General features: G+C 40.1%; 1 protein-coding gene across 14 annotated transcripts in view; it reads right to left on the bottom strand.

Moving 5' to 3' along the window:
• Positions 1-25,837, bottom strand: part of PDLIM5 (PDZ and LIM domain 5) — a 230,558-nt gene that overhangs the window by 23,522 nt on the left and 181,199 nt on the right. For all 14 annotated transcript variants that reach the window (XM_054028930.1, XM_054028931.1, XM_054028938.1 and 11 more), the window contains one exon: positions 14,215-14,399. In XM_054028930.1, the coding sequence (XP_053884905.1) occupies positions 14,215-14,399 (185 nt within the window). The remainder of the gene's footprint in view (positions 1-14,214; positions 14,400-25,837) is intronic.

The raw sequence follows: 25,837 nt of genomic DNA, 5'->3' as shown, positions 1-25,837 counted from the left end.
AGGAAATGAAACCACCCAGCCAAACCCTGGAAGCCTCTTAAGGTACTTGACTGCCCTTTCACAGGGAGTCTTAATGGCTCCCCTTAATTTTCATAAAATGGAGCAGACGGTAGCCACTCTAATATGGAGGGATGATAAGCCCCAGGATGTAATACTCCATCGTGATCTGAATAGCTTGGAAGTGCTACATGCAAGGATCTCGAGTCTCTGAAGGTTACAAGGGAACTTGTGAGCCACATTTCAGATTTCTACAGGCTTCACTTTGCCCTCATTGCCATTAATTAATGATACTCCTTCTAAACTATTACTGAGGGGCCGTTTTTCATTGTTGTAGCTAGCTTTTCTGAAATGAACAACACTGTGCACTATATTATTAAAGTTTGGCCTTAAGTATTTACTTTCACAAAACTCTTTGGTATGGTTGGTTTAATATTTAACTAGGTCTGAAGCAAGGTAAAGAACTGCCTTTTTCTTTCTGAAAATCCCAGTGTGACTTTGCCCTGGTTATATTAACAATAGCATGTTCCAATGCTGAACCCATGGATGAATACAAACACTAGTGAAAGGTTTCTAAGACAAAGGGGAAAAGGCGGATATGTAGCAGTGCCAAAGTCACTTTGACAGAGGTTCTCTGGTGCATAGCAACAATACAACTGTCTGAACTGTTTAACGCTCACTTAAACAGAACATCAGACTTCATGTAATAGCTATAAATAACAGTGCAGCTTTAATTGGTGGGAGCGCCAGAACTTCATTTGAAAGTGCTGTAATCCAATGATTTACATAATGCTATCAGACTACTGTATGATGGATGGAGACTATAAAGGTTCATATGCGCACTTATTGGACTCTTGTTAATATACGGTGCAGTACAAACTCTTCCAGTCCCTTTCCCTCCAAATCAAACAGATGGCCGGATGAAGCAAAGGGTCTGAAAAAATCTGCTGTCAACTTGTTATGTTAAACTTATGCAATACCCTACCCTATATGAGCCCTGCGTGAAATTGCACAGGCTAAATGGACACAACTTCAAGATAAGTAGCAGAGAAAAAAGCATTCAATAGTCCCTCTTTGGTTCATACGGAATTTGTGGACTATAATCAAAGCTAAAAAAAACCCTACTGATGAAAGGCAGAACAGGAAGGATTAAACCATTATCATTTCTTTAAATGACCGAGTATGCTGGTATGTGCACCATGAAAAAATCAGAACAGGTGCAACCAAGACCTAATTTCAGGAATCTCTGCAACTTCGGGGGGTTAGTTTCCTGTGTTAGCAACTAGCCTTTCAGCTAGAAGAACTCAAATTAAATTGGCTGTAAAGTATCTTAATTAAAATGAGTATGGTGGTTTTGGCTTGGTTCAGCTTGTCTCCTTGTGATTTGTTACATCTTATACCATCACAAATTTGGCACAACTGGCGTCGTTTACTGAAAAGGGTCCTGGAATGCAAGAAAGCCTGGAGAGTGACATACACCCCTGCACAACAGAGTGCAGTACTGTTTGGCTGGAGTTCCACATATTGAAACCCACAACATACTTTTCTGCAGAGGGTATTTTTTTGTTGCTGTCGTCTTCACTGCTTTCAGTTCAAATAATTTTTACCTTAAGAATTAAATAAGAAGAGTGAATATAACCTTATGAAAAATTAACATCCTATACTTACGCAACTGAAATACACCCTGTATGTCCTTTTACATTACACTGATGTTTAAACTGAGCAATTATAAGGCTAGTATTGAGTAAATGGATCATGCTTTACATTTTCAAAGCATTCTATACAAACACTGAGCATGACTCTCCATTGTTCTGTACCTTGTACGGTCATTTACATTTACATCATCACAACATGTGAGTCCTACATGTTAGTGTTTTGATCTAGTGTAAACAACTACACAGGGTGTCCGGCAAAGCAGAATTGGGCCCATTAACTAATTAATCCTTAACATTTCTGTGCTATTATTCAAGTTGTATAAAAGCAGAGGAATGCAGAGTCTTCATCTTCAAAACTCACACATGGAAAAATTATGTTCCCAACTTGTGTGTGCAATTACAACACTGCAAGAGCAAACAATGTGTGTGTCTGTTCAAATAGTCAGATAGATGCAGCACTGTAACTACAGGAAAGTTAAGTGAAATGGTGTGCAGGTTTTGAAATACCAAGTCATAATTACTTTGCTACTGACCTTGTATGACTTTTGACAGAGATGGGTTCAGTTCAGGACATCCTATAGTGAAGTCCATTATACCATGCATCTCCAACAAGTTTTGGGCATAACTGTGAATCGTTCCTGTGACCCATTCCCTTTTTAACCACAAATATTCAGATTTCTAAATACATTCTGCTTCTTACCATGTTCTCAAGAGTTACAATTTCACACTGCAAGTAAATAGTTTAACTTGAATGGCTGACATTTACAAATTACTTTACTGTGGTTTCACAATGGGTTTTGCTTGGCTAAGTCTGAGTTCATATGAGTTAACTTTTAAAAGAATAAAATTCTTGTAGCTTGCTGTCATATGACAGCATAATAATTTAGATTAACTGAAAAATTACTAACACACAAATCTATAAACCACATTGAAAGTTCTGGTGTTTTCATCCATCAGTCATATTACTCTTTATAGACAACTGGTAAGACAAGGGTTTTAGGTTTTCACTAAAAAAGACGTGCATTATGCAATGGCTAACTTTGATTAACTTTCATTTCAGTGAAAAGGGCAGGACCTTATTGGATTCAAAGGCTCATTTTTACCAGATGTCAGTGTACCAACATATAAGGTTCTTCACCTTCCCCCCCCCCCCCCAATTCAGACCACAGTTCTCACTGCACACAGATAGTAACTGTGCCTTTAGTTTCCCCATTCTGTAAAAGAAGTGAATAGAGATGAGCTGAACTGATTTGTCACTCTCAGGAGTGCAGAGCCTTGAAAACAAAGATGACGTTAATAGTGAGGCTAGGCTGAGTCTCCCAGCTTAAAGCATTTCTAAGAACGATGGGCCATCCAGTTCACTATCAGGTCTGAAAGCAAAATAAGAAAATAAAAAAACAGAAAAAGAAGGAGAGAGAGAGAGAGAGAGAGAGAGACTGAGACTATGTCATAGTCACTCTCTGTATTGACCTCTAGAGAAAAACCTTTCTGAAAGGATAAGCATTTTGTTGTAATGTAATAGCTATTGATGGGCTGTTGGTAGCAGTAAACAAACTCAGGATCTCTGAACCCAACCCTGTGCTGTCTCAGCTAATAGCAAAACTCCCACTGCCTTTAATATAGTCAGAATTTCAACCAGGTTCCTCAGTAAGAAGGCTGTAGTAGACTCAAACCTCTCCCCATGATATAACTGCCAGCAGGTGGGGACAGTGAACTTTTGTCTTGGTTACATTGTCATTATATGTAGGATAGGGTGTCACATCATGGCTAGTGCCAGGTTTAAATTTTCTCACACATTGGAGGTTCTGCCTAAGGGTTCCAAGGGAACAAGCAAGAAGAAAGAACAGCTATCAATTTGGAGAATTACAGAAAGATGACGCTACAGAGAATAAATGGTAAATTTATGCCTAGCAAACATATGAGGACAACTGCAGGGAAATAACAGAATTTTTCAGACAAAGACCCCCGGGGAACAATTCGTCTATGTTTAAAGCCAGCTTCCAAAATGCTCTCTCCATCAAACAGAGCATGTGCTTAACACATGTTGCTGGCTCAGGATTAGGCAACTGACAGTTGTAGCTATTGAAGAATATGCTGACATTCCAATCTTGCTTCTGCTGGAAAGGGATTGTGTATCTTAGTGGAATCGGGCTGAGAAATAAGATGGGAAGAAGATATAGTGCAAATGGGAAAAACCAAAATTAATATACTCTGGTAGCCGTTCACTTAGTATTACTCACTTAGAAATTAGTTTGTCTTCTGAACCTTATATCACAAGCCCTCCATATCTGATCCTATTACTCAGCTACAAGGTCTAGAAGGCAAGAGAGCTGCTGACTAAAATGCAATACACTTTCCCAGATGGAAAACTGATTTTTAGGAGCTGCACCTGTACCACTTCACTTCAGACCCCCAAAACTAAGCAGGAACCTCAAGAAACAGTACTGGAAATACTCTTGATGGCACTTTTCCTCCTAAGTCAGCACTGTGTGATACCTCCACTCCCCAACTTCAGTGCAGGTAGCAGAGTGATCTTTCATTAAAAAAAGTATATAAAACTGAAGTCCTAGCCATTTCTGACTATTAAAGATCCCACTAGATGGTCTACAAAACGGGATTGTGCCCTGGCCAAATTCCAATTTGGGTAACTGAGGTTATTGAATAATTCTATCTTAAAAAGCCCCAGCAATGTCAATTCGATACAGTATTATTCTTCACTTCCTGTCAAGTTGCTGAGGACCGTTACTGTGTGCTGTCCAACAGCTGCTACATTTCACCTAAGAAACAAACCGCATGTCAGTGGTGAACAAAAGCAATTCCTGTGTATGTGCTGAGTGCATAAAGTGGTGGTGTGGTGAAGTGTTTTGGGGCTCTTTGGGAATGAATGGCGCTACATACTATTTAGCTACTGACTAGTAAAATGACACTGGAATGTAGTCATAATTCTGTCAAGAGTAATTTGTTTGCAAGAAGATTCAAATCTTGGCAAGAATTTCTTCCCTTGACCATTGAGGAGAAAAGGACAAGTTCATCAGCTAGACGTGATATCAAACCATGTTTAACAACCTAGTAGTAATCATATTTTCCACTCCTGGTGTGCATATACCCCATACACGAGACATGGAGGTTACTTACTGTAACTGGAAGTTCAAGGTGTTTGGTTCCTATCTATATTCTACATGCAGGTTTGCATGAGCACCATGCACCTCAGTCCAGAGATTTTAACAAGCAGTGTCCATTGGCCCACAAATGCACAGTTGATCTCTGCTCCCGAGTGAGAGTATAAGAGGCAGCATGGGTCGATGCCCCCTCAGTTCCTCTTCTTCCCGAGAATCCAACCAAATCTGAAGCAGAGGGGACGGAGGGCAAGTAGTGGAAAACAGAGCGGGATGGCACATCTCGAAGAACTTCTAGTTCCAATAAGTAACCTCTGCATCTTGAGTGCTACTCCCTATCTGTATTTCACATATGGGTGATTGGCAAGCAGGGCTCAGACTTGAGGTGGATGCAAGGAAGCTGGCAGCAAAGATGCATGCAGTACTGCAGATCCCACTGCTGCATCTGCAGCAAAGGCCTGGACTAGTGCATATTGTGTAGCAAAACATGCATATGGAGCTCAGGTGGCTGCTTTGCGTATGTGTTGCATAGGGACTTCCTGCAGGGATGCTACCATGGTGGCCTGTGCTCTTGTGGAGTGGGCCGTTATACCGTTGGGAGGCATGATGTGAGCTAGTCGGTAGCACTAGATAATATAGCTAGAAAACCACTCGGAAATCTTTTGAGAGATTATAGCCTGACCATGGGATCTCTCTGCTATGACGATGAAGGTTCTTGGAGACTTTGATGGGTTCGGGACTTTGCAGGTAAAAAGCAAGTGCATGCCAAACACTGAGAGAATGAAGTCTCTTCTCTTCAGAAGTAGTGTGTGGTTTTGGAAAAATGACAGATAAGTGAATGCACTGGTTAAGGTGAAATTTGGAGATGACCCTGGAGAGAAGTTTAGGGTGAAGGCGAAGGGCTACCTTGTCCTTCTGACATACGATAAAGGGAGGGTCTGCCACGAGGACTCCCACTTTGATGAACCTCCTGGCGGAAGTGATGGCCACTAGAAATGCCACCTTCATGGATAGGTGGGACATAGAACATGTTGCTAAGGGTTCAAATGGAGGTCTAATAAGTTTCGACAGCATGACAAAACACCTGTCTATGGGAGGGAGGAAGGCACTAATGACTGGCTGCGAGGTTGACTTGTAATGAGCTGATCGAGAGACCAGATTTCCTTGGAGACAAAAGGTAAACAAACAATTGGGATGCTGGAAGAGACTGGGTAAGAATAACTGTGCTGTATCCAGGCAAAGAAATGCCTCTATTTAGCTACATAGCATGTCCTAGTCAAATCTTTTCTATTCTGGGTAAGTGTAGCCTGGATGGGAGTTTAACAAGAGTGCTCTGCTTCGAACACCCATCCAAACACCATGCGGTAAAGGTGAAGCAAGCCCAGGCTGGGGTGTTTGACTCTGCCTCTGTCCTGCATCAGGAGTTCTGAAAAAGGACGGAGCTTGATTTGGAGGGTGGGCTGACATTGACAGAAGCTTTGGGAACCAAAATAGTCTTGGGCAGTATGGTGCCACAAGAGGGACGTTATGACTATTCTTTCTCAGGACCTGTGGAAGCAGGGGATGGGAGGAAAGGCCTATCTGAAACCTTTGTCCATGATAATAGAGTGTTGCCTTGCGAGTTGCAGCCTGTGGCTTCCCTGGAACAATATGGGAGAGGTTTTTGTTCATTTGTGATGCAAAGAGGTCCCACAGAGGTGTGCTCCACCATGTGAAAATGTCTGTCAGAATGGAGTTGTGGATTTCCTACTTGTGGTCTGCCAAGAAGTGCCTGCTGAGATTATTGGCTAAGAAGCTGTGAATACCCAGGAAGTATGCCACCTGGAAAGTGACCTTGTGCTTGATGCACCAGTTCCAAAGTCTGACTGCCTCCAGACAAGCAGTAGAGACCTTACTTCTCCCTGTTCATGTAGACCAGGGTGGTGATATTATCTGGATATAGAGGGAGCAAATGAGTGGGAGGAAGACCTTGAATGCAAAGCAGACTGCCCGCAGCTGTAGGATGTTGGTATGTAGTCTGGCCTCCCATGGAGTCCACATTGCCCTGCACAGTGTGACTGTTCAGATGGGTGCCCTCCCCCCCCCCGAGAATGGAAGCATCTGTTACAATGGTGACAGAGTTGGAGTAGAGAAGGGGACTCCCACTCGTACCTTGTCTGGGTTTGACCACCAAATGAAGGAGGTGATGACCCTGGTAGGAACGGTCACCTTGGAGTTGATGTGGTCCTGGTTGGTAGAGTAGACTGAATTGAGCCACACTGGCAGGCAACGTAGACAAAACCTGGCAAATAGTGTCACATGAGTACATACTGCCATGTAACTTAGCAGTGATAGGCACATTCACAATGTAATTTTGGTAGGCAGAAAATCAAAGAAATCATGCTGCACATTGTTTGAAACCTTTTTGCAGGGAGGATGGCTCTTGTAGAAACAGAGACCAATGTGGCCCCAATAAAGTTTATTACCCTTCTGGGGGATAAAAAAGACTTTTCTCCATTAATGCAAGCTTCTAGATGAGGAACCGAACAGCCAACCTGACCACCTGTTGGGACTGTCCTACAAGGAGTATGGTCCAATACAGAAAGACTGCCTGGCCCTGATGCCTCAATCTGGGCTACTGCCACCATGGAGAAAACTCGTAAACACTCTGGGGGCTGTCGCTAGTCCAAAGGGGAGGACTTGGAGATGCTCCCAGTCCACCATAAACTGTAGGAACATCCTGTGGGAGGGGTGAATGTCTAAATGAAAATATGTGTCTTTCACATTGCGAGTCCTGAACCACATCCCTTCCTGAAGAGAGAAGATGATGGATGCCAGCGTAACCATCCTGAATCTCAACTTCTGAATGAAGATATTGAGTTGCCAAAGATCCAGAATGGATCTCCACCCTCAGTCTTTTTTGGGGACTAGGAAATATGGAGAATAAAGCCCTCTTTCTTGATACTGAGGTGGGACATGTTCTGTTGTCCACTTCCTGCTGAAGAATCACCTTGTGAGAGTAGTCCCTGAAGGGGGACTGGGAAGCAGTTTTGTGAGGAAGGAAGGAGAGGGTGTTCTTTGAAGTATCCCTGGAAGATAATCTCCCATACCCAACTGTCTGTTGCAATTAACTCCTAGTTGTGGGAGAAGAGAGTAAGACGGCCCGCAAAGTTGACAGACGGGTCAAGTAGCATCAGAAATGATAAGTGGGTCTTAACTAAGATGTCAAAAGTGGCTCCCAGCAGTGGGCTGGGAATGGGCTGAAAAGCAGGGCTAAGTCTTCTGTCTCTTCCAGGGAGGCTTGTCAGGATGCTGGTAGTAGAGAGCATGAGGAGTAGGCAGCAGTGGTCTTGGTGTACAGGTCTGCCTTTGGTGTCTCTCCTCCTTGGGGCTGATGTGTAGATCCCCCAGAGAGTGGAGGGGTAGATCTTGAGTCCTTTAACCAATTAAAAGAGCATCTTTTTTTTCCCATTAAAAATGTTTGACTCAATGGGAAGGTGTTTGATCATATTCTGCAGTTCCCTGGGGAAGCCCCAGGATTGCAACCATGAATTCCTCCTCATAATATTGGTGGCCAAGCTTCTGGATGCTGTATCCACTGCATAACTGCAGCCTGAAGGGCCGTTTATGCCACCAATTTGCCCTCCTCTAGAAGGGAGAGGAATTGGGCTCTGTCATCAGAGCAAGTTTGTCCTTAAAGAGTGCAAGCCTAGAACAGTTCAAGTTGTACTTGGCTAGTAAAGTCTGGTAATTGGTGATGGGGAATTTCAAAACTGCAGAGACCTTACTCCCAGTCTCTTGGAGCTCTTTTCTGGTTGGGTGTTCCTTCAGTATTGTGACCCATTTTGTGCCATAACAGCCTGTAGCACCAGGAAGCCAGGAACAGGTGGGAGAACAGAAATTTGACTCCCTTTGATGGGATGAAATAGCTCCTCTTGGCCCTCTTAGGTTTAGGGGTGCAGGTCGCTGGGCAGTGCCAATACGGCCTCCTTAACTGGAAGAGCCACTTACTTGGGCTCTGTGGCTCCAGAATGTCTATCTCACAATATTTTGGGTCTTGGACTTTCTCCGGGGATATTTGGAGATCATTAGCCACTCTTCGTAGTAAGTCCTGGTATTGCCTAAAGTCCTCTGATGGGGATGGGGAAAAAGGAGAGACTGCCTCATATGAGGTAAGAAGGAACTGAGGGGGCATTGACTTATACTGCGTTTTATACCCTCATTCAGGAGCATGAGGAGACCTGCTGCACAAATGCGGGCCAACAGACGCTGTCCAGATCTCCGGACTCGGGCACATGCGTGCCCACATGCAGAATACATAAAGAGATCAGCAATCGAAGAAGAATGGATTCTCACCCTGCATGTTCATGTGCCCTTGAGGACATAAAGGACAGAGCAGGACCAACTGTCCCTCACTTCCTTTGCCAATACAGAATCCTAGATGAACAGGACTACATAGAAGGGGTGTAGGGAGTTCCAGTGTGGAAAAACTACAGTTCCTGTAGAGTAAATAACTGTTCTTTCTTCAAGTGATTGTTTACACAGCTTCCATTTTTGGTGATGAATAAACAGTCGTCCATTTGCGTGGAGGTGAGCACTAGGACAGAAACTGCAGTACAGCCCTACCAAACAAGCATCTGATCTGGAATCTTTCACCAATGAGTAGACACTTGTGTATGTCTGAACTGAGCTCCATGTAGCTGCCCCATAGATTTCAGAAATTGGGCTATTCTTTCAACAGGAAGGAGGGACTGCCTGAGCTCCAGAGGCGGCTAGGTGGTTCTAACCTGGCTAACTCATAACATGTCTTTACACAGGTTAGAGGCCCACTTATGTAACCTCTGAGAATATAGCCTGATCCTTAACTCTCTCTGCAAAGGCCACTAATGTCAAGGTGTGTTTCTGAATGGATTTGTCCTATCAATGTAAACAGAGACTGCATATTGTAGCATATTTGTGCAGTTGAGCTTCTTCTGAGGTTGAATGAGGCTTAAGGAAAAATACCGGGAGATAATAAATTGGTTTATGTGGAATTCTGAAACAATTAGGATGAGGCCTTTGAGTGAGCCTGTCCTTATGGAACACTGTATAAGGGGTATCCGTCATTCAGAGCCGAATGGCCCCTATTCTTCAAGTCAATGTCAATTGCCAGTAACAATGCAGTCTTCATAGATAAACAGTAAAAGGAACAGGTTGTTAAGAGTTCAAAAGGGTATCCCATTAAGCCAGATAACCGTATATTGAAGTCCCAAGAAGGAGGGGGCTTCCTAGATTGGGGGAAACAAATGAAATGAGATCTTTGAGGAATCTAGCAACTGTAGGGTGGGGAACATATGGTCTCATCATGAACTGCAGGATGATGTGCAGCTATTGTAGCTAAGTGTTCTCCCTATGGCGCCGATAGACAGTCCCGAAAGTTGTTGTTGTTAGTAGGTAGTCCAGAATAGCAGAAACAAAGGGAGACAGATGACATTGCACTACTCACATAGAAAATAGTTTCTATTTTGCTAAATAGATCAGCCTGTGTATTTCTTGCACTACCGCCTGCTGGCGCGGACTGAAGATGACCCTCCTAAGTTAGACCAATGATGGGTTTTTTGGGGTGATGGGGAGGGAGGGGAATCTTAATCTGGAGGGCTACTCTATTTGCTGCTTATTGTAGGCATACTAGAAGACATTACCCTGACTAGTGATTGATTAGTGTAGTCTGAAGTTATAGAAATATAACTACCCATAATGCTCATGCTATGTATATAGAACATGTGCCCAATCACACATGTCTGCAGCTTCTTTGGACACCACACTGAATCCTACCACTGGGTTCAGCTTTGTTACGGATACAGCATGAGGTGATGTTCAACAGACAATTTTAAAACTGCCCCAAATGCCACTAATACTACAGCTGGTGCTTGAAACAATCTTCAAATGTTACAAACCTGCTATTAATAGCAAATGAATATGGACAGACTTCTTCTACCTTTTAATTATTTCCTAAGACTGACTTCCAGTTTTATGAAGGGCAAATTTGCAGCTTAAAAGTAGGAAATATATTTTAAAACACTGCTGTACGCATGCATTTCATGTTAGTAAAAATGAGAACCAGCTTTCTTCTTAGAAAGACATTGAATTACTTTCATTATGTGACAAATAGGCACCTTTGAAAATTCCACTTAGTCTAGATCTGCACTTTTAGGCTCCTAAATACCTTTATAAATCCAGCCTGAATTGTTTTTAGACTGTGAAGTGTCAGGAATTTCACTTACCAAGAACACAGAGCTTCGGGTACACAGAATGCAACCAGGAAATAGAATTAGTGACTGAATATAAAATATGCCTTGCAATGGTTGAAGTTTTGTTCTGTTTCTTAAATGCACGTTTACTTTATCCTGAGGAGTTGTGCTTGTCAGAGAAAAGTTGCTGGTCTTAACTTCAGTGAGACCCTGAAGGTTTCCATTTTGTAAAATATATGCCTGAGAAAAAGAAGAAGATCCAATCTCTGCTGTAATGCTGTTGTAACCATGCCTAGATCTCTTTCATCTGCTGGTTTTGCATTACTACCTTCTTCAAAGACTTCTGGGTAACAAATGCTATCTAAAACCACAGGTGAGCTTACGTCAGGTTTAAAGGGCAGATCTCAAACGAAACCTGTAATATAATCTCTGGTCAAGCTTGAGATACCTTGGCGGCTGTTAACATTTCAATCAAATCGTGAAATGCAGCCTCTTCATTATTTCTCAACACAGTGACAAGTATACCTACCTATACTGCCCCGCCAGACAAACTCAGATGGTTTAAAAAAATAAATAAAATAAAAAACACTTAGAAATGGCAGAAATTCTACTCCCCCCCCCCCCCTCAGTGTTTTAACAAACTGCATTTAGACACAGGCACTCTAAAGGACAGCAGGATAAGAAAAACAACATTACATAAGGAAAGCCAGAAAGCCTCACCTCTTATGCTACTTTTACCCCAGCCTTTGTTATATTTTTATTGGAAAAGATAGTGACCTGAGATGTAGCTCCCAAGGAAGCTGGCTACATTTAAGGCAATCTAAGCCTGATTCTACTAAAACAATCTACCCCCAAACTCTACAGCAGAACAATAGGCTAAAGGCGATTATGGTCACTGTCTGCATAGAACTTCTCTACAATTAGCAGATCACCTTGAACTAGGATGAAGGAAGCTTTCTGGGTTTTTTTTTTTTTTTTTTTTTTACTTTATTGTCCAGGGGGTTAGGTGTTGATTATTCAACCTAACGCTTTACTGCACCAGCCACTCTCTTGTGCCTGCTAGCACACAGAATGAAGTTGCTTTCATTCAAATAGAATACCTCATTTTAACAGCCTAGCTCGGATTCACACTAATAGAGACTTTTGATCTGGCAGAATCAGTTTGTATGGCTCTTAGAATTGTCAAATGTTAACAGGAACATTGTCAAGGCTGAATGATGTAAAACTGGAACACTTACACACACAGCCAGCCCTCCCTCCACTACATAGATGTATTGAAGACTTGAAATTCTTAGAAAATGCTTGAATATGAAAAAGCAAAAAAACCCATCAGAAGCCCTGAACTCATGACCAACAAACAAGGTAATATGCAATGGATTCCAAAAAAGAAATCAGGCTGTGTTTCTGCTTTGCATCACCAACATATAATACTAGTTTTTCAAGGGGTACCGTATATTCATATATTTACAAAGATTAGTAAGAAAGCTGATTTAATTCATCCTTATACATCTTTCTTTCTCCATGCTTATATGGCACCCATCACCCGCGCCCCCAAAAATCCATCCCAAGCACTACATTTATATTAATGCTGCAGTAGTGGGATTTTGCAATGAAATCCCCATCAACATATTGAAATTGACTGTCATACTGCTGAAACGCCAAGTATTGAAATGGATCTCTGCAAGTAAAATAAACCAATCATCTTGTGGAAACAAGCACTAGTACACTGGGAAAGAATTCATAATTTAGACAAATATTTAATGTGACATGTCACTATTTAATACACACAGGTACCATAGTCACACCAATGCTTGCTACAACTGCACGATGAACTGAAGGCATAACTTTTAAGAGGATATTTTTAAGACCGCTAATTAAAAAAAAATAATTCAGTAAAAATATAGACTGACTTAAATTGAAATAAACCCTAACACTGTCAGTAATATTCTGCTGCCTTAAGAAGATCCTTACTCTGTGACAGTCCTACAAATGAGTATAGAAGTGACAGTGTACTGCCACCATGAGGATCTTTGGTAGTACTGCCTGTTCAAACTGGAATATATTGGCATCTTTATTAAACAGACAATAATATGACCATATGTTCCGAAGACCCCATTACAAAACATCCAGCATTAACACCATATGTTTTCTCTCCATTTTTACATTGGGCTCATTGAGATTTATCTTCTAGCCTGTATGGATTTTTTTCAAAAAAGGAAGCTCTCTTAATAGTAGGATAAAAAAAAGATACTTCATGGCTCATATTCCATCAGAAGCGCAAGAGAGAAAACTCATTTCATTCTTACAAGGAAACTGATGGTTATAATTTGATCATCAATAGAAACTTCCCTGGTTATTTACAAATGAATGTTCAAGTACAGCCTGGGACCAAAGATCACCTCAGTTTGGAAAGCAGTGTAATTAAAAAGGGTTAGACTATCTCAATATACTACACATGTCATTACCACAAAATGAAGATGAATTTTCGTGTGGTATATTTCTTAGAACAAATACTTATTGCAAATAAACACCTTTTCTCCTGGATCACACCACTGTCTTGCTCTTTTGGTTTTTAAAAAGGGATCATGAGTGTATTCTCCATAAGAAAGCTCTCTCAGCATTGGTGCACATGGATAAAATTTACTAAACCGTGCTGAAAGTTAATAAACTTTCAGATTGTTCTTATAGGAACCAACCTTTAAAATCTGCACTACAAAAACTAAAATAAATTGCTTATTCTCTTTTTGGTACCAAAGACAGCAAACCAGAAATACCAAACACTTAACCAGCTCCGCATAATGCCGATGAATGATTTTCAAAATATATAAAATCCAGCTGGGAGAAGGGCATAGTGGCTAAATGTATGTTTCTTCTTCACAGTCAAAATAATACTTCATATACCTTACACACATCTGGGAAATGTCCATTTATAATACCAGTATTTTAAATATAATTTATCTGACTTTAATAAATATCTAAGGAACCTGAGGTTTCAACTTTTACTCACAAGAAGAAAAATCAATTACATAAATGGGACATTCACAAAAAAGATACAGGGTCAGGCCCACAAGTATGTTTAAAATTGACCTAAAAAGTAACAGTAATGAATATTATTAAATGACAAAGTTGGATGAGCAATCCAATCTGAATTTAAATATTGTTGTCAAATAAACTGGACTATTTTAATAAGGTGTCTAAAGTTCTCTAAGTGAATAAGAAAGGCTTCTTTAAAGTTACCTGGTTGGTTTGAAGGTTGCCAACCTGAGTATTTGACAGCACTCTGAGGTCCGGTTGGTTTAAAGGCTGTAGCAGATGTGATATTGGCTGCAGCTGGTCTGGTGTCAGTTTTGTCTGGACTTACAGGCATGCTCCTCACAGAGGCAGCGGCATAAGCAACAGGCTGTGAAGCCTCCAGGGAATCACTGTTCAGAGACAAAAAGAGTATTTCTTACCCAAACAGGAACACACTGAAGTGATGGTATATGCAAGACCCAGGTGCAAAGGGTTTTCCATTCATACTAAAGCAGGAGTTGCATGAGCAGTTTTATCACACATAATCATACTTGAAATTACTTTGTCATATGCAAAAAGTCATAGATTGGTCCCAAATCCTACAAAACCCTCACAAGACCCCTTTTAAATTCAAAACTTATTTAAAAACTAAGCCCACCTATCTTTTCTCTTCTTCACTGTGTATAATCTCTCTTACTGAGGGTTTTTTGGGGGGGGCGGGGGGGACGGGGGACGACTACTGCATATTTAGAAACTAAATGTTCCTGCTAAGACCTGTTATATACTTTTTTTAAAGCTATTTTCTTAAAATTTCTGCAAATAGTCAACATAAAAGTCCCCTTTACAGCATCTTTTCTAAACACCTAAAATTGACACTGAATAGGAGTAGAGGTAGAATTCTCTACCTTAAACTCAGCATGACTAAGACTATTCCATTACTGACTTTTTAAATATATTAATATTTTCTTCTTGGATAGTGGTTAAGTATCCCTATGTTCCTGTTTTAATTGTAGCTCTCCATAAAAATGTCAGCACAAAAATGACTGACGCATGTAGTGATGGGCAACTAGTGGTTGCCCATCACTAGAGCTCTAGTGGTTTCATACCAACATGTATGTAATATTTTATATTGCCTTTTTAAAGAAGTTTAAAGCGGTTTCCATGTCTTAAGGTATGTACAGTTCTGCTATTTTATATAAATACATAAATAAATAACCCGTTGACAATTGCAGTTAATTGGAATTCACGTGCATTTTAAGTGCCCGCTAATTAAGCTACTGGAAGAAAATGCTTCATTTCTGATTTCCGCAAACTGTTTGAAAGCACAAGCATCTCAAATAAAGATTTGTGCAGGGTTACTTGTTTTTAAAACCCTAGTATTTATTTTTGAAAAATGAAAAAATATTTTAGTAAGAAACCTTTAAAATAATGCTGTACTTGCTAATGAAAGTCATTTGTAAACGAATAGAACCACAAACAGCAGGAAACACTAACTATTTCTGTAACACAAAGACATGGTAGAACACATCAACAGAGCCAAAGCTACATCCATATTTCGTCCTTCCTTGAAATCAGAAATGCTAACACCTTTGAAATCCTATAAACGTTATCTCTATTGGAGTTTACAATTCTACAGCACGTGGATTGACTGTCACGTACTGAAAAAGAGCTATGCTTGGTATTAGCATATGATACTAAGTTTGTGTAGTAAAAATCCCTGAGACATTTTAGTGAAAACTAGATAATACATGTGCACAATAATGACTTGTCTATTAAAAAAAAGTGAGAATTTTAATACTCTCAAGAGCTATCCCTCATAATGAAGTAGTGAGCTTGCCTTCTGTTTGCTAGTGAAGTGTCAATATTTCATGTGCCTCAGACCGTTCTTGTGGATTTCATGACAAATCCACAAACAAGGAAATTCAGACAAGTTAAAACCAAATCCTCAATTCACCTCATTCTATTTACAGCCGCTATTGGAATTACACAAACCTTTAATTATAAGAATAGTTGTGATCAGCTGCCATAGTGACTGATTTACGATTGTAGTGTATGTGCAGTGACAGACTAAGCATAAAAAGTAAGCCCCCATGTTCTATAGCGTTAATATGTATGTCAAAAAAATTGTTGGAGGCACAAATCCATAGATTACCAATTCTTTAGAAGCTTAGAATACACACCCTTTCAACAGCAGACTTTAAGGAGGTGTTAAGGATCTGTAGTATCATAGTCTGTGTATTTGAAGACAATTAAAAAGGACATGGTACAACGAGTAGCCCATCTACTGATGAGGATTAGACTCTTAGACCTTGTCTTCACTATGAAAAAAGGTCTATTCCTAACGTGAGGCAAAATCCTAGCGTAGAAAGCCAATTTGTAGTTTTCACATAAGTGAGTTGGTTGAGTTAAACCCTGGGCTCCCCCGTGGCCTTAAAACTTGACCTGCTAACTTGCAAGAAAATGACAAATTGCCTTGTCCTCACTAGGCTTTTACCTCAGGTCAAACTCAGAACACATATTTTGTCAAAGCAAAGATGAGGCCTAAGGAGAAGGCCTGCTCTGGCCCCTTTACAGTGGGTGAAGGGGCCAGAGTGGCATAAAGGGACACAAAAAGCCCTGGTTCCAGCTGGGGGAGAATTTTCCTGGGACAAACACTGGCATACGGGGAGTGTCAAGGGCATGGATCAAGAGGCAAGAGGGCCACGTCACAGTCTGGACCGCAGTATACAGCACTGTGGATGGTGCCATCCATAGTGTAGCCAGGACAGGCTGCTGTAAGTTAAATAGCCACTCAGTGCTGTCCCAATTATGCCAAAGAATATCTCTAGGCCCTGCAACAACCCAACATTGAGAAAGTACAAAGGAGGCTTACAGCCACTCTAGTGTGCCCTTCCAAGCCTCCCCCCTGCCCTCCCCACCTTAAAAGTACAGCAGAGTGTCTCATCCCAAGAGCACACCACAACAATGACCTGGATTCTACGATTGACTTCAGATCAGCATCCAACTCATTCAAGGTCCCCATCCCGATAGTTAAAACTTTTCATCATCTTGGACCAAACTAACAATTCTCCATCCACTACTCTCCCCAGACCACTGGGTTGTCACGTCTACCGTGATCTAGGATAACTCAGGAACTGGAGACAAAGGCACTTTCACTGCTGTGGAAATTCCCATCAGAGAAGATAAACATATTCTGTAGTCTAATAATTTTTAAAGGGAAAAAAATCATCCTTTTATAATAGCCTGTCTTCACTTTCTGTGGCAGACAATGACAGGAGGAGAAGTAGGGAATTCAGACATATCCCAGGACAGCATGAGCATAGTCCGTGCCTGCTTATAGTCTTATATTGACTCTTAACTACTGTATTACATGCATCTCAATACTATGATGAAGCACATTTTATACTTCACTTACAGTAAATAAGAGAAAAAAGTTAGGAGTGATCATTTGACCTTAATGCCACAATTTGGCCTTCTTTAGGAAGATCCTGTAACAGCAAAAGCAAAGTGACCTTTAAACAGCAGATTATTTTTCCAGGCAGTGTCATGGTTAAAAGGTTGTTGATGATTTTGTTTTCATTGTATGTTTATGATAAATGTGAAGTCCAAACACTGATGGCATGCTTGTTGATTTGGACATAAATTGGTTTGCAATTCATTAACACAGTACATGCCTAAGGGCTGGTCTACACCGAAAACTTGTATCGGCACAGCTACGTCTCTCAGTATTGTGAAAAACCCACACCCTTGAGATGTGTAGCTCTGCCTACCTAACCCCCAGTATAGACAGTGCTATGTCAACAAAATAATTCTTCCTTCGACCTAGCTATCACCTCTCGGGGAGGTGGATTGACTACCGTGATGGGAGAACCCTCCCTGTTGCTATTGTGTTGTAAGTGTAGGCATCGCCTACGTTTTTTGGGTTTTGTGAACATAGCCTCCCTTTCTGTATGTGCGATTACCTATTGGTGTAAATGTTATCTGAATGTCTAAGCACCTGATTGCACCAAGAAATCAGGCAGGATCTCCAAATGATATAAGGTGTGCTGCAAACAACTGTGGTTGCACAAAGAAAAGGGAAGTGAGGTTAAGGCCCTGTTTAAAAAAAATATATATCAAGCACTAATATAAGGCTGTGATCTAAAGCACACTGAAATCAATGGGAGCCTTTTCATTGACTTTTATGGGTTTTGGCTCAGGCCCCTCAGATATAAGTAAACTTACTCCCATAAAGGCCCCAAAAAATGAAAGTTATTCAGCAAAGCTGACAGCAATTTGTTTTTCTGCTCCCTTGGTTCTTTCAAGTTTTCCCCACACCAGTAGTTTTACACCACATTCATCTGGTCTTAAACACTCAGTCAATATGAAAACCAGTCTTACAAGTGCTAATTTTCCCCACAAATCCCTTTCTGATTTGAATCCATGATTGATTAATGGGGTTGTGTATTTAGGGAAGACTGAGGACCTCCCGAATGAGCGTGCTCAAAAACACATCTCCTAGACTTCCAAGTTGATTTGCTATACCCACCATCACAGCCACTCAGGCAAGAGCCCCATTATAACTTGAGGATTTTCTCAAGAGACTTGCTTTCTTCCTCCATTAACAAAAATAGAAGCAGTTTCCTTTCCCTCCACTCCAAAAACCAATCAGTACCTGAAAAACCACCTTTAAAGCAAAATATGTTCCCTTATACAAGAGCACACGTAAGAAAATCCTACTGAATTAACAACTTCCTTTGCACAAAGACAGCTTTGTTTTTAAAAAATTAGCAAGGTGGAGCCAGATTCTGAGAGGCTATCAATAAGCTCCACTGACTTGCATTCATTCTAGCCAACTTACACCATTGGAGAATCTAGCTCAAAAATGGAAAAAGGACCTTCCCAAAGTGGAAGCACCAGATGTTGAAAACATGGCAGCTTGCTGTATTCTAATATCCTATTTAGAAAAAATGGTATGGGATGTCAGAGGTAAACCCAGTGGACAATTGCAGTCTTTAAGGCCTCTTTCAGCTGTTGCTTTATTTGGTTGGGCCAACAATTGATTTTTGTTTATATAGTGATACAAGTCATCTTTAGCCATACTAAACTTGAAATACGTACAGAAGTGCAATTTGGAATGCCTAAAGCACTTCGCTATTTCTATCCTAAGTTAAATATTTGCGATTGTAGTCATCTGAAGATATAGATTATGACAGCTCATGCCTGTGGGTCATTGATTCAGATAGCAACAGCTGGCAATCTCATGATATTTTGTATTTTTATTAAAGCTTCAGCTCCTGGAGTCATGGGATTAAGTGAGACTCCCAGACTTCATTTAAAACCAAAAAGCAAATAAAAAGAGCCCAGTACCAATATATATATATATATATATTTTTAAAGAAAATCTCTTGTTTTTAAGCCAGTGTTCTGATTTTTGAATGCTCAGAGTCCACAGTACTGTGCTCCAGATGTAACCAAGGAAGAAACTTAACAAGAGAAAAGTTCCAAGCCAATGGTTTCAGCAGCCTTGAGATGGAACTCAGACACCTCTTCCTGCTCCTTCTGTCTGTTCCTAACAAATAGGAGTTGAATATATTCCTTTACATACTAAGGGCTCGCCTTCACTACCAGGGTAAGTCGACCTAAGTTACGCTACTCCAGCTACGTGGATAATGTAGCTGGAGTCGATGTAGCTTAAGTCAACTTAACCCGGTGTCTTCACTTTGCTGCATCAACAGGAGACGCTCTCCCGTCCACTTACCTTAATCTTCTTGTGGAGCTGGAGTACCGAGGTCGACCAGAGAATGCTCTGTGGTTGACTTAGTGGGTCTTCACTAGACCCACTAAGTCGACTCCTGCTGCATCAATTGTAGCAGCGTCCACCTCCCCATAGTGAAGACCAGCCCTAAGAACTGTCAAAAATTTAATTGACAGGCTGCTGCTACCTGAGAGTCTCCATCATAAGGTTTCCCACCTAGAGGCAGTATCAGGGAGTGGAGGAGTTATAGCCTACCTTTCCCCTTGAAGGACTTGTTGCTACTCACTGAGGGCCTCCCAAAAAGGAGATTTCAGGGAGTGCTCTATGTCTCTCTCTATAGGAGCTGGTGCTGCTCCTTGGGGACACAATACTTTTTAAACTCTAGAGGGGAACTTCCACTGCAAGGGAATCATTCTAAATTTCTTATTACCCTTTTCTGCACCAGAACTATGATTATTTTGATTCATTACTAGCTGGCTCATACATTGACACCTATTTCTTCAGGAATGCACCTATACTCCTGCCAGCCCAAACCCAAAAACAAAGTTAATATTTTGATAACTTTTTGATATACCGTGTATACCCACACCTTGCTATTTTTGTTGACATATTTCTAGGCTTCTACAATATTATTGCTTTATATCCTGTGCCTCACGGAAATAAATTCTGTCCCTCTGCAGAATCATTTCTGCCTCCCAAATGCAAGCAACAAAGCAGTATTGGGGCATCCACAGAGAAGTTTCTAGCAATGTTTGATTTAGAAATCTGATTTTTACACCACTCTCCTCTTTCTCCTTGTAACTTTAGTCCCATTTGAAGACTTCAAATGGGACTAAAGTTACAAGAGAAAGAGGAGAGAGGGAGAAAACTACTACAATGCATGACGTTGTCAAAAATTGGCCATTATCAATACAAAGTCTTTCATTCCAGCAGTTAATACTAAGGTTACACTTGAGGATATTCTTCTAGCAAGGTCAGATTTAGAAGTCTGATTTGATTCCTTTAAGAATAAATTAGATTTACTATTGGTAAAAATGTCTGATCTGGAGAAAATAATACAATAGGCAGAAAAAAGTACTAATGAAATTCAAGAAAAATTAATAGCTGTGGAGGCCAACAAAGAGAACACTAAACCGCTTATTCAGTGTACTAATTAAAAATACAAATGTACTGAGTATAGCAATGATGAGGTCTTTTTTTTTAAACCAAGATTTATAACATGAGTGCCTCTGAGTTCTCCCAACAATGTTCAGGGTGAAGATCTGTATAATTCTATGCCAAAACATTAAAGTTTTGCCAGTTTTAATCCTTCTTTTCAAATATTTTTTTAAAAAATAGAGCTCCTGTTCCTTTTCAAAATAGAAAGCTTCACGTATTTCTAGAAATAACAAAAACCACATTGGCTGAAAGAAAGATGCTATTGCTTTTAAGAACTGATTTTTTTTTACCTTATTAAGTCTATGGGAGAGATTTTCAAAAGTAACGGGGGGTGGGCGGAAGAAGATGATTATCATCAAGTTAAGTTCAAGATCTCTGTCCAATAGCCTGGGCACTTAAAACTCAGAGATTAAGATAGAGGTTGACTCTCCACTACTTTGGCACACTGAAACTTTCTTCCATAAGGATAAAGCTCTTCTGTGCTGAAACTGTGGAATTAACTCCCACCAGGACTAAGAGTCCTTGAAGTGCAAGTTACACTTTTGACTAGTCTTCTCTAGACAAATCAGAATAGGATGTACACTGAAAACAAAACTAAATGAGCAACAAAACCCCTACCAAAACACTACCCTGCATACGCAGTTCTCACCTGGGGAAGAGGATGAGCGAGAGAACAAACCACAAGACAGATGTTAGTCATGTTGCTTAACATACTGCTAAAAGGCACCCAGAAACTATGGTAGCTGAGAGTGATCTAAAAACCTGAATGGAACAGAATAAAATGATGATAGGTGAAGTGTGAGACAGGTACAGTTTCTCCCAAATTGCTTTTGAATCTTTATTGTGAATTAAGATTAGGAGAATGAAGACAATACTGAACACGTGTCAGAAGCTGCTATCTAATTTAGGTACTTAATGCTGAGAAATATGAATAAAACTAAAACATAGTGGACAGACTGACAAGCTTAACTGAAAAATAAAGAAAAATAAGCTCGCAATGCTTATGGAATCCAAATGCCAGGCCTGCACTCTTCAGTGGAAGTTACATGCGCATTAGAGATACATATTTTGACGATGATTCTTAAGTCTGATTTCTTGTTGTAAAATGCATGAGCTGTGCCCCTATATGAGGTATGAATGTGTCATGTGTTTGTATAACTTTTAATGCTAATGAACTGGCTAAATATAAGGTAGAACTTCACATGCTTCCCTGCACAAACTACCAAGGCTTGACTCAACTTCCAGAAATTATGTATTACAAGCCCACAGGGAGAAGTGACCAAAAATGTACACAGTACAATGTTCCTTTCACTGGATGTCATTTAGTGGGGATTAACTGTTTTAATAATCTACTGCTGTTTCCCCTCAACTCTGATTACAGAAATAAGAAGCCAGTTGATTTACCTGTAAACACACTAACTCAAAGCACCCGTGACTTAGGCTTTCCTAATTATGTGTGTAACTAGGAATGCCTCGGTCTGGTACACGCCAGTTTTCCACAGGGGGCAGCCAATAAAATCATTCAGACTTCCACAGAACTGAAACAAAACTGCATTTAGATAGACATGTTATTGCTCCCTGGCGTTTCCAGCAACTAGAGATATTTTCAGAGCCACGAAGAAGTGGAAGTTTCTAATGCTTCAGAAGCTCTTTTGGAATGCATGGAGCTGCCATATCACAGTCACAAATACTGAAAATGTCCTAAATTAAAATATCTTTTGTTACCAGCTGACAAGGGTGCACATGGCTTTTTGTTTTTAATTATTAACAAAACCTACTTTCTTGCTACTTCTTAGGAAAGATGACAAGTTTCTTGGTGAATGGGAGCTTTGAAGGAGATGTTCTTCTAAAATACGAAAATTTCAGATAGATTTGGATCCCCCCACCCCCATTTCCAGTACCATTTGTTCTCTCTTCCACTTGGCATGCATCCCATCCTTTCTTTTACTGTGCACCGTACAATTTTTTTTTTTAATTTACTACTTTGTGTGTAGTTAAACCAGCTTGCTAAGTGTCATTTTCTACAAGCAAAGTGACTGCTTAGGTAGCCTTCTGGAAATCTCAAGTTTCTGCATTAAAAAGCATTGCATTTTAATCAAGTGAGTTAGGAATCAAAGCATCCTTTTTGAGAAGATCAGTGTAGAAATATAGAGCTACTTAATTTCAGTTCAAGAAATTGTTCTGTGATAAGGTTCATAATTTATTTGATAATGCTAGGAATGACAGGGAATTGCATCACTTAGGGAGAATGGAGGTAGATTATAGAAAACTGATTTTAGTTTTCAGTGAGAATTAATTCCATGCTTATAGCAACCAACGGAGAAGTAACATTATACAATATGCCTTGAACTGACATCCGGGATTGATACATTTGCTTGACCACATTGTTCCAGACTTGGAGATTGGATGTGAATAGCCATCACCACCATCTTCATTGAAAAGACCACCACACTAAACTTCACCTTCAGAGTAGCATATTTTGCTAGCACCATTCTGTATGAATGGTGTTTTAACTCCATCTCCTAGCCTAGAAGCAGTGTCTTTCCAGAAACAGCTCCCAGCAGTCTTGAGCAAATTTGTAAAAAGAAGGGGTTATAGAAAGTTTAAGCATCAGTCTGCAAATGTCTTCTCCATATGACCTGGCAATCTGTGTAGTTAATTTCCCTGAAGAATACCAAATTCCTTATGACAAAGTGGGGGAAGTTATAAAAACATGAAAAAAAATGGGGCACCTCATCCTTCCTGGAGTCTCACAAATCCAAATGGAATATGATAGCCTTGATTCAGTTTCATTGCTTCTAAACCCGAATGGTTTAATAAAGACATAAATCTTCCATTGTATTAAAACTTACGACATAATAGTTAAATATGAATCTCAAGCAGAACAAGACTGTGCTGCATACAAACAGATGTTTGAATAAACTGGTCAAAATTTTACTAAAGATTTGTACTTATAGGAATGCTCATCTTACACTAGAGATGGAGAGAAAGAAAGAGTACCTTTAATCTGACTTTTTCATAGTAAATTTGCAATGTCAATGTCGGGAAGCATTATTTTACTTTTTTATAAACTGAAGCACAGATCATTGTAGTGACTCACCCAAAGCCACCCAGCAAGAAATTGGAATAGTTGAGAATATCTCCAAGAACCCTGACTCTCCATCACTTGTTGCAACTATGCACCTACTAGATCAATAGATCATGTGCAGTATCACGGGAAACATGTATTAACTGAAAGTATATGCAACCATAAAGAAGGGACTTTTACTACAATTGATTCAGCACTCTTGATTAAATGCCAGTATCCCAACTCTTGTCTTAGCTGTCCAAATGTAGTCCTACTGTTTTCTCTACAGAATACCTATTACAAATTGTGTCAAAGCTAGCAGATGGCCTATAAGACAGAAGATGGGAAACCTGCATTTGCTGTTCATTGCGCGTCTCCATAAAAAACACATGCAATTAATTGTATAGATAGGCTGCATCATTGAGTTCAAACTGTTTTTCTTTGGCGAGTGAAGGGAAACTGGAGGATTAAGTCCATGTTCCAGAATATCTGGAAATGTCCATTTCACCCTAACCTGGAGAGACATCAAATATATAAGGGAATGAGTTAATTTAGTACATTTTAAATTGCTGGACAAAATTCACTCCCACCACCTCCATATGTCCTAACTTTATTTTCTATCCCCTTCTTGCTTAATCAACATGGCTGTTTTAGCCCAGGATGGATCTCTAATTTGGATAGCTAGTCACCTCCTTGAATTTTTTTTTAACCAAAGTAAGCTTTGTTGTCCTCTTCCGCCAGCCCACCCTCTTCCCCTGCCCCAGAAATGTGATAATCTTCTATATAATGACACCATTGCAACTTTAAAGTAAAAAATATGCAACAAGTTTTTTCAGCTAAAATTCTGGCTTAAATGTGCAATTTTTGGGGGACCGTACTGACTACCCGGGTGATCTGAAATGACTTGCCATGCTGTGGCTTCTCAAGAAAAAGAAACCAAGCATGAGATGATAACAAAAATCTATACATTATTATAATCTGCATATGGTTTGAAAAAAGCAAAAGCCATTCCATAATGTTTGTAGAAAACACTGGTCTACAATTTTTGAGAAGTCGTCTGCTTCAGAGACAAAATGTGCTATTTATTATGTATTTTGATGTGCTGAATTCAAATATGACAATCAAAACAACTGATTGGCTACTGTTTCTAAGACATTTAAGTTTACACATTTTAGGTCTATGTATATTGTGTAGATAGTCGAGTTTTAATCATAAATTGTAAACCTAGGTCTTTTCATGTGTTTATGGTTGCTTTACATGATAATATTTCACCTGTCCTGTTTATGTAACACTTTAAAAATCAGCAAAAGGGTTATATAAATAAAATTTATTATGAAACAAAAGGCAAAAAACTATTCTGTACATAGTTTAGTCCTATTCAGTGTCTACTCGACACTTCTTGGCTTGTCTCTTGTATTCATTAAATGGAGCATCTCTTGTCACTGTCCAGCAAGCATTGATGGGCTCCATTTGCCCTGATAGCGTTTCTCCGTGGTTGCAATGTCCTGGTGAAATCGCTCACTGCTCCGCAGTTCGTTGGAAAAAATCTAGATGAGAGTGCAAAAAATGTATCTTTAGTGACATGTTGCAACCAACACTTTTGTATGCCTTGAGGAGGTTTTCCACCAACAACTTGTAGTTGTCTGCCTTGTTGTTTCCGAGAAAATTTATTGCCACTAACTGGAAGACTTTCCATGCCGTCTTTTCCTTGCCACGCAGTGCATGGTCAAATGCATCATCTCGAAGAAGTTCACGAATCTGAGGACCAACAAAGACACCTTCCTTTATCTTAGCTTCACTTAACCTTGGAAATTTTCTACAGAGGTACTTGAAAGCTGCTTGTGTTTTGTCAATGGCCTTGACAAAGTTCTTCATCAGACCCAGCT

This window comes from Malaclemys terrapin, chromosome 5, assembly GCF_027887155.1.
Source record: "Malaclemys terrapin pileata isolate rMalTer1 chromosome 5, rMalTer1.hap1, whole genome shotgun sequence".
NCBI classification, from domain to species: Eukaryota; Metazoa; Chordata; order Testudines; family Emydidae; genus Malaclemys; species Malaclemys terrapin.
The sequence above is the reverse complement of the archived record's forward strand: the minus strand, read 5'-3'. Positions and strand labels throughout refer to the sequence as shown.